This window comes from Electrophorus electricus, chromosome 11, assembly GCF_041902795.1.
Source record: "Electrophorus electricus isolate QZ-2024a chromosome 11, ASM4190279v1, whole genome shotgun sequence".
NCBI lineage: Eukaryota > Metazoa > Chordata > Actinopteri > Gymnotiformes > Gymnotidae > Electrophorus > Electrophorus electricus.
Window position 1 is genome coordinate 23880073 of NC_137507.1, and position 10089 is coordinate 23890161.

Genomic DNA, 10089 nt, shown 5'->3' on the forward strand with positions numbered 1-10089 from the left:
CCAGGACAAAGACAAACGTATGCCATGATAGATACAAACATTACATGAGTGTGTAATAAATGCTCTGTATTTAATTCACATAGCAATCACAACAACAAAGATACACATAAATATTATTAGACTACGGTATGCTCATATCTTGAAGCTAGACTGAAGCAATCACATCTGGTTATGCAGGCTATGTACTAAAGAAGTTATCTGTGCACAGCCAACTGGTGTTACCATTTTGAAATATGATTTGGAGTTGATGACAAGAGAAGTTACTGATTACTAAGTACAAAAACAATGAAGAAAAGACACCTGAGATTCCCAATATGCAATTTATTCAGTGTGCTTTCACCATTATTCTATGATTTAGCTAATGTGAATAAACAGGCTGGGTCTACAGTGCAATAAAGACATAATGCTTTTTGTAGTTTGTTATGGTACAACCATGAAAAATAATAAATAATTGGGAAGCATGTGTGGCATTTTAGATTTATTCTGGGATTTCCCTCTAATTTCATTTCAAAAATGTGAGTTACTCGTTCTCCTGATCCTTGTCAGTTAATAGTTCTGTTATAATTCAAACCATGATATTGTCATTCATAACCTTAGCTTCTGTACTATTCAGATGTATTGTTTGGTTAGATATGTTTATCGTCCTGTGTGGTATTGTGTGTACGGTAAATCGCAGGTGTCATGGCATGGCCCCCTGCTCTTAGACTCCTCCCTCTGTTAGAGTGACGTGTGTTTGTGTGTGTCTGCGTGGCTCCATCGCAATGTCCCTACCTTGTTAATTGGTCGTGTGTCACACCTGTCACTAGTTATCATCCTTGTTAATATTAAAACCTTGTTTGGCAGTTGTGATTTGTCGGTATTTGACGCAGTGTGTTCCACACGTTGTACTTATCGCAATTGTTTGTCAGTTTTGTCTAGTGTTGTTTATTCTTGTTCTTCGTGTTTTGTTTCAGTTTTGATTGTGTTTTAAATAAATACGTTTATCATGAAGATTTGCATCCCACTTCCTTGTCATGTCTCAAGCTGGAAGAAAGTCAAAGACATATGGCTAAGAAACACGTAGCAACTTAAATAGTCTTTGCCTTTCTGCATAACAATGGCACAGACTAGTTGCTCTAGCAAAATTATATTATTTTATGCAAGCAAAAATATTAATAATTATAGATGTACTGCTTATTTACAATACTGCTTTGCTGTAACACTATATTGTGTCTAATTCTGACACTGTAGTTTCTCCATTTTTGTTTTAATCAGTTGACATACGAACATATACTTAAGCATGACCAAATTCATAGGGACAGAAATTTAAATTAATGCATAACACAACCTCAAATTATCTGCTGAAATAAAAAAGGAAATGCAATCAAATGTTTGGTATAACTGTGTTTTGAGTGGTTTATATTGTAAGTAAATTTGGACTGACTGGAAGTCAGAAGGCAGGAACAAACTGTGGACTATAAGTAAACAGATAGTCAGTCATTAACACAATTTAAACACCACATCCATCTTTCCTCATCTTTCTTTATTTGTCAGCAAGTAAGTAAAATGGTTGTTTGAATTTAGGCTAAATTTTAGCTGTGCCTTTTTTCTGGGCCTTTCTATCTCTTTCAGCTATACAGCTTTCATTCGAATCAAATGCTTCTCATTTCAACCACAGCTATTTGTACAGCAGAGTTTGTTGGAGTAACCTGCAATCAGCTCCTCATGCAATGTTGTCTACTATAGATAAGAGACGAAGAAGAGAGCACTAAAATCCAAGGCACTCAAGTATTTCTGATGTACGGGTCTCCTCATATAGTTCTCGTCTGAGGAAAAACCAGACTGTGTATTGGTGACGGCTGCTGTCTAGTAAGATATTATTGCATTCACATTGCCAAATTGGATAGTGCTAAGAACTAAAGGTAAAGCCAGAAAATAATCACTGTAGGATCCTAATAATCTCACCCCAGTTCTGTCATGGGTGTGTATGTGCCATGTGTTTTGCTTTATCAGCATAATTATATAAGTGCAATAATGGGGATGTTGGCCTCGTTATGTCTGCAGTGCATGTGACTATGGCGGGGAAAGCCTTCCTCTGCTTTTCTGTGCTGATTCTCCTCTGGGCTGCTACAGCTCTCAGTATGTCAGGTATGACCTGAAAATATAGAAAATCTAAATGAAATCTGAAAGGTTTAATTGAATAAATGTGTTATTAAGCAGTTTACAGAACTGTTTAGTGGTTTTCAAAACTTGGGGATATAACTGAATAACTAAAAGGTATTGATCTGTTTGTTTTGAAGTTGTGAAAGTTCCAGAATCAGCCCAGGATATGTGCACTTGGCTAAAGCTTTAGAAGATTATGTGCATGTCCAGAATTATTTACAGGTGTTTAAAATATAAGTGGGAAATTTAACCACATAATTAATCAAAATAAAAATAAAGTTCAATATAATTAATGAAAATAAAACCAAGAAAAGTTCAATTAATTAGATTCTACATGTATTTCCATTTGATCCTGTCTCAAAAATCTAATTCTACTCAGAATCAACAAACAGTTCTTCCTCTTAAGCTAAAACGTATAGTGAGAAGAGCAATAAAACATGCAGAGATGAGCCTTAGAAAAAGTCACAGCAGCAGTGGTGTATCTCAGGGTCACTGAGTCTCAGAATAAACCAAACGATGCCCCCTCCCCCACCGATCTCACAATCAGGAAAAAATCAGGAAAAAATGTGTGGCACCAATTGTCACCAGAACCACAAACCAGGTGCTATGATCAGGTGAGACCAAACCATACCATTGTCTTACAAATAAGAGCACACAATGTGGTTCAAGGATTTACAGAATGTTTTGCCACAGTGATCCAGGGGTTATAGTTGTCATTCTGTCAGAAAATTTCACTTAACTGTGGAAACACCTTTAAATAAGTGTTAGATTACAGATTCTTGCTGCATTGAATTCTGTTTAAGAATTTGATTTTATGATATTATCATCCAAGACCTGCAATACTTTTGGAACTCTGTAGGTCTTGTTTTTTGTGTTAGTCTTTTACAGCAGCCCAAAGGCACATATGCTCTTGCGCTCCAGAAGAGCTAATAGCTTCTTAGAAGAACTCAAGCCTCCCTCCAAAGAACGAGAGTGTGTGGAGGAGCGATGTGACTTTGAGGAGGCGAGGGAGATCTTTCATACCAGAGAGGCCACGGTTCGTCATTTCTTGACCTTAACAATTCTTTCACTCATGTTACCTCAGAATACATGGTCCCAGCTGCCAGGTTCGATAACTGATTCTCTCTTCACCTCTGCAGTTAGAGTTCTGGACTGTGTATGAAGGTAAGTGTGAGTTTGTCTTCTTTCCACTGTCAAACAAGGTGCATTGTAGTGCCATCTTCAAAATACTATGCAATGTTAATACTATTCATTATGTGTTAGATGGTAACCAATGCATCCCAAACCCCTGCAAGAATGGGCTTTGTGTGGACCAGCACCAGTCTTATGTTTGCCTCTGCAACCCTGGGTTTGAAGGAAAATACTGTCACCTACGTGAGCTCACATTAGTTTTATCCAAGCTTATGATTGAGACCTAGCCATAAAAAAGAAAAAACTAAACTGGTGCTACATATTCAAAATATTATGCTATCTCTCTCAGACCAAACACACAGAGATGCACATCTATACATCTGTTATAATAAACTACATTATCTAAACGGTATGGCTGTCTGGAAAAGGAGATTAGTTAAATCAGTATTTCTCAATCTGGGTGATCAGGTACCCATGCCTGGCTTATTTTAGAATGCTCCCTGTTCTGATACATCCATTTTAACATCAAGAAGAGCTTACTGATCAGCCAAGGAGTTGAGTCAGATGTGGTATTCCAGAACCAAGATTCAGAAAAGTTACATTAAATGATTGCAATTGCAAATGGGATTGATTTCTTTGTTTTATGATGTACCTCTTATGCTTAATAGTGTTCATGTACATCTGAACATTTCTCTCAAAATGAAAACCTGTATTTGCCAAAAATGATGGTGTCCATGAATGTTTCTCTCTTCCAGATGAGTCACGTGAAAAGATTCTGATTCTGAACTAAACTCTTAATTAATTTTTGTTTTTGACACAATGAAATGTTTTTGGATGTAGCACTTGGTGAAAAATTGGAGAAGTTCTGGGGGTGAGTATTAAAGAGATGGTAAAATTTCTGATGGACAATCGGGGCTTGGCCCTCAGGTAGTACAGCTTCTAACTGCTCGGTGAACAATGGAGGCTGTCATCATGATTGCTATGAGAGGAATGACCGACATGGGCGCTACTGCACCTGTATCCAAGGTTACCAAATCCATGAGAACTCCAGAGAGTGCCTGCCCAAGAGTGAGGATATGGCCATTTTCCCTCCCTACTGTTTTATATAAACTCATAAGTACTGTGTTTTTGCCATTAGATAAAGCACATGAAAAGCTTTAATTTGATATATAACTGATTTTCACCCAAAATGTCACTTACGCCTGTCTGGTTCCAAGCCCTCGATATATAGTATTCATCTTCAGGTTTGACAGCGTTTGCTCCTCAGTTTTGAAAGGACAAAACATGGCCTGCATGCGTCTCTTCTTTCCAGGTGCTCAGTCATGTGGACAGATCTTGACTGCCAAGTCATCCTTTGCCACCAAGCGCATCGTAGGCCTACAACCATGGCTAGTGGGAGGGGAAATTGGCCGAAAGGGAGAGAGCCCTTGGCAGGTATGTCTTTTAGATGGAGACTCAGAGCAAGAGTTATGAATTATGTATGACACCTCTAACGATTACATTAATGCAGCATACTGTTATATCATCATAAAGATATAATTAGCTGACTATATCAGAAGTCTTAATAAGCAATTACCTGATTGGAATAAATCTCTGATATAGACCAATTGTTTGTTAAACTTTTTTATGTGGTAGAATCTAAATCTGTGCACTTTCTAGGCTCTCATACTGAATTACAAAGGACATTTTCACTGTGGTGGTGTTTTGATTGATGAACGATGGGTTCTCACAGCCGCTCACTGTCTCGAGAGAAGCCTGCGGTTCAGCATCAGACTAGGTTTGTCTTTCTTTACCTCTAAAAAAGGAGGAGTGGTTTAAAATCAGGAGTATTGTAGCTTTTCAATAAGGAGGAATGTTTTTAGAGTTCACATACCTTCCACAACCTCCCACTGACATCCTGCAAAATCACAATGTATGATGCACTCTTTAGCTAGCGCATCACCAAAGCTCTGTCCAAAACCAAATATTACATGTTACATGCTACAGATCACGATGTTGCTGTGTTGGTGGCAGGGAGGGAGTAAGATATGAGTATAGCGGAAGATTTTCTTCTTCATAAGGCAAACACAAATGCATAGCACAGCATTGAGCATGCAAAGCAAAACTCAAAAAGAAAGCCGAAGCAAAGTGCTGGCAGTGATAATTCGAAGCATGGCCTCAGCAGATGAAGGCTCATACAAGGACAGGACACTGTTAGTCGAGACCAATGCAGAGCACTGGAGGTAGTTGCCTATGGGTTAGATAAAAGGAAACCGAAACACAGAACAGGTGCAGATGGTTAGTGATTAATACTCTTCTTACTGAATACGGGATGTGTGCCGTGTGTGTCAGTGGGTGTGTCCCTCTGGTTGGGTGCCCAGTTCACTGTGACAGTTGCCGTTTTATGAACATAGATCATTCGTGCATGAGCAAAAAAAAGTTTAGAAATTTTTTAGGCACTGTTAAATCAATATGTTGCACTTTATGTGCAACAGGTTATGTGTAACTTCTGTGAGGATAAATAGTATAAGATAAAAATTATAAAGCATACTAATTTGACATACTATTTAGTATGATCATCTGTAAAGTGCAGAGCTATGTGTAATAATTCAAGATTGTTCATGGCTGTTCTCCATCTATATAGGTGATTATTTACGTTTTAAGCATGAAGGAACTGAAGAGACCATTCCTGTAACAAACGCCATCCCCCACCCAAATTACAACCCCATGACTGCAGACAATGACATAGCCCTTCTACACCTGAACTCACCGGTGAAATTTAACACCTATATCCTGCCCGCATGCCTCCCGAGCCGCAGCCTGGCTGAGCGCGTGCTGCACCTCAACGGAACCCAAACTGTGGTGACAGGCTGGGGGAGGGAAAATGAGACGACCAACCGCTACAGCGCCGCCCTCAACTACATCACCATCCCCTTGGTGGACCCCACCGAGTGCGCTCGCCACATGACTAACAACATCACGCAGAATGTGCTGTGTGCTGGGATGCTCAAAGTGATGAAGGATGCGTGTCATGGAGACAGCGGGGGACCGATGATGACTCAGTACCACAACACATGGTTTCTCATTGGCCTCGTGTCATGGGGGGAGGGTTGTGGCCGCACAGACAAACTGGGTATCTACACCAAAGTCTCCAATTATTTGGAGTGGATAGAGAGCATAGTGTTAGGTCCTTGATTGAATAACACAATTTCGACTCTGTTCTGCCTATCTTTCATCTGTAAATCATGCGGTGATTTCTAAAGTGTCTCCTCTTTTCACAGAAGTAAGCTCTCAAAATTTAAAATCAAATTTATATGTATCTTTACAATATGCACTCTTAATTACAACTTTGTAAATCCTTTATTGTGTGAAGACAATACCCTTTGATTTGCATATGCTCTTCACTTAAACACGGGTTAAAAAGATAAAGAACATAATTATAAGTGTTTAGAAAAAATGAAAAGCACTAGTGGAGGGATGTAAGCATTAAATTAGTGTGTAACAATTGCTCTTTATTTATTAATTAAGATTATCACAACAACAAAGGCACACAATATTAGAATACAGTATGTTCATATTTAGAAACTAGACTGCAACTATCACATCTGGTTATAAAGAGACTATGAGATGGTTGCACACAGACGACTGTGGTGTCACATTTTGAAACGTGATTCGAAGTTAATGACGAGAAGCTATTGATTATTAATTAGACAAACTAAAAATGATAAAGAAAAGACAGCTGAGATTCCCTTGTGTGGAAACTATTTTAGCCTGATTCTATGATATGGCTAAAGTGAATTCATTGAAACAGTGTGGGTGTGTGTATGTGTGTTGGAGAATAGTTGCTAAAATGCCAAAGTCTTTGTCAATTAAGAAAGCATGGATATACATAATGTAAAGACTCCACGTGAACTGAACTCAAGACTTTTAGTAGTATTTTATGGCTAAGAATGATCCAAACATGAAATTTTTTTTTTTTTTAACTACTTGCAAGCCTTTATAACATTTTACATTTATTTTGGGATATATGTCCTCTTACAGAAAGTAGTCACTGTAGAGAAAGGTGGAAACTCTGCACCTGTTGTGTTCTGTGTATCTGTTGTGTTCTTAAAAAGCATACAAAACTCTGTCAATGACAAATTAATCTACTCAATTCAAAAAGGAAAATAAACTTCATAGCATCTGCACGTCATGCATAAAGGGTCAACAGACTTTATTGTGAATTTTATAGCAGGGAACCTGAACAGCCCCTACTTAAGGCACTGTGAGCTGAAAACACAAAGATCACAATTCAACAGTGTGGAGATGAGTGCCTTTTTAAGGCAGACAACTTGACTACAAGAATCCAAGTTGCATTGTCGTATTCACTGGCGATATTTGAGACTTTGGGGGGTTGGGGGGGGGGGTGACACGCTCTGTGTGTGTTTATATATATATATATATATATATATATAAACCATTTATCTTAAATAAAAACCTGTATTTATCAGTTTCTCATGTAGGCTTTTAATCGACGCAAGCAAGAAAGCTTTCTTTCTTTCTCATGATGTGCTGCTCACTGTCATAGTCAGGAACAACCGAAGTTTACTAGTCTATCGCCTAGATTTGACGTTTGAAACGTATCTGTCTTGCCCTCCTGGCTTCCAAATGTACAACAGGCAAAAAACCCGATCAGCTGCGGGGCTGTATTCAAGCCAGTGGTAAACATTTCATACAATTTCTTTCTAACCTTTCAACCATCTTTTACTGAAATTGAAATTAATGGTTGATATGGCCCACTCACACACATGGCCCTGTCATATTAATTAATTAAGCATACGTATTACTCATACACTGATGAGCTGGGGTCAACACTGGAGCAGAAGGGCTTGTGAAGTAGGCAATTAGTGCCTCCGTGACACCTGTCTCTTCAAACTGTCGTTTTCATCAGATGTGCCAGTTGTCGTTTAGCGTATTGGGTCGTTTAGTCATTTCTGGCCATTGACCAATGCACCTTTACAACTAATATCTTGAGAGATAAACAGTCAATGAGAGAAACATTACAAGTGCAGCCAGTCTATTGATCGTTATCAATACTCGGTGGCCCCCTAGTGTCATGGAGATCAGTCTCTGTTTAAAGTATAGTTTTGACAAATGTAGATATTCCATAATTAAAGTGAGTTGACAAACATTTAGGGGAGGCAAATGCCACCCCCACCCACCCATGTTGCCCATGGTCACACTAGTGAGCAGTACAACCTACCATAAAAAGTCACTACTCCCACAGCTGTAGCATCCATCTTAAGCAGAATCTATACGAGGCACTTCAGCATTCAGCATACTTCAACGGCGTCCAAGCCTGATTTGAGAATGTTGCCCTGGGTCTAGGTGGGGTAGTGGTTGGACCTCCTGATCATCTCCTGCTCATATTGCTCCAGCTGAGCCCAAAATCCTTGGTTTGGCTCTACTACTGGCCGGGCACGTTTCACTACCTGATGACACAAATGAAAACAAAAAGCATACAACAAAAGCATACTGAGCGAAGTGCGTAAATTACTTGACCATACTTTAATACTATGACATGTAATTGCTGGTTAGAATCTAGCTAAAGCACAGGTATATTTGTGAAGCTTTTACTGCAAGTGCACACCAACTGAACAAATTGTGAGCAAATAGTAAGCACACTGAACATGACAAACACATTTGGGGTAAGTAACAGAGTTTGACATGCATCCTTGGAATTAAACTCACCTCGAAGGCATTTGTTAATGTGAGACCCTGGTGTTTCATAAGGTAAGCCACACATATTGTTGCTGAACGGCTGCGGCCATTCTTGCAGTAGACTACGGTGCGGCCGCCCCGGTTGGCTTCGCTGTGTATGGCATCAGCACAGCGGTCAAAGTATTTGTACAAATCCTCGTTCGGGTCATCGTAAACCGGCACACGGAAAGTGCAGACTTGGGTGGATGGGAACGCCTGCTGCTTAGACACATTAATGCACAGCGTCACTGCCTCCTTCTGGATGAGTTCGTCATTGCAGGCCGACCTAGCGTTGCTGATCAGCAGGGAGTCTGTAATCTTACACAGCGGAAGCATGAAGCTCACTGTGTTTGCGGGTGTGTGTGTGTGTGTGTGTGTGTGAGCAAATGAGAGAAAGAGAGAGAACAGGCAGAAGAGAGGGAGATAGAGAATATTAGACAAAGAAACTAACTCACCTAACTTGCATTTGCTCCCAACAAAATTGTTACTCACATAAACGCTCAAGTCAGCAATCAAGTAGACACCTTCACCTACACATATCAGACCTGTAGGTTTCTAATTGCACAAGATGTCATTCGAAAGGTAATGCAGAGGTCAGCCTTACTGCACAAAGCACTGCTATATTTACTGCATGAGCTAGGCAGAACGATTGTGGGGCTTCTCCCTGGTCCTAATGCTGCTCTATTCACCTCGGAGGAGTCTCTTTGTTTACTTTGTAAGAAGCTGTTGATTAAATATAAGAGAAAAATCTTTAAATATGTAAATATGCACAAAACAACACCTAATGATAAAACAAGTTTTAAAAAGTTTGAAAGGGGAACATTTCCGATAATATAGCTTGTTTTCTTTGCTCTGCTCACAAACAATTATCACCAATGCAGAAATGCATCTAAACGTCCTTAGGTCTTGAACAATATTATCACATCAACTACGAGTACATTATCTGAGAATATTACATTTGATGTCAGTTGACTAAAACCTTTTAACCTGTAGTTCTCTTTCCTGAGATCATCCTTTAACACACACCCCTTTCAAAATTGCCGTTCCAGGTGGTGGGTTATGCTTGTCTTGCTAGCTGTAGAAAGGGGTAGTTTGTTG

The 10089-nt window shown here is 39.3% G+C and overlaps 2 protein-coding genes across 5 annotated transcripts; one reads left to right on the forward strand and one right to left on the reverse strand.

Moving 5' to 3' along the window:
• The first annotated feature begins 1558 nt into the window (after positions 1 to 1558).
• On the forward strand, positions 1559 to 6906 carry proca (protein C (inactivator of coagulation factors Va and VIIIa), a). 4 transcript variants are annotated; one of them, XM_081723769.1, is made up of 9 exons: positions 1559 to 1848; positions 2044 to 2127; positions 3021 to 3178; positions 3282 to 3306; positions 3406 to 3516; positions 4201 to 4341; positions 4586 to 4707; positions 4933 to 5050; positions 5897 to 6906. In XM_081723769.1, coding segments are annotated over exons 1-9 (1311 nt in total). In that variant the 5' UTR covers positions 1559 to 1847; the 3' UTR covers positions 6448 to 6906. The 4 variants fall into 4 exon arrangements, with proteins under 4 accessions (XP_081579895.1, XP_035383754.2, XP_081579896.1 ...); XM_035527861.2 differs by lacking the exon at positions 3406 to 3516; XM_081723770.1 differs by lacking the exon at positions 2044 to 2127.
• A 280-nt stretch (positions 6907 to 7186) lies between these two features.
• dusp28 (dual specificity phosphatase 28) lies at positions 7187 to 9624 on the reverse strand. Its single transcript, XM_027031408.3, has 3 exons — positions 9484 to 9624; positions 8983 to 9335; positions 7187 to 8723 (listed from the first exon to the last, which is right to left on the reverse strand). The coding sequence occupies exons 2-3, from the start codon at positions 9325 to 9327 to the stop codon at positions 8616 to 8618; spliced, it is 453 nt and encodes a 150-aa protein (XP_026887209.1). The 5' UTR covers positions 9328 to 9335; positions 9484 to 9624; the 3' UTR covers positions 7187 to 8615.
• Positions 9625 to 10089: the final 465 nt, after the last annotated feature.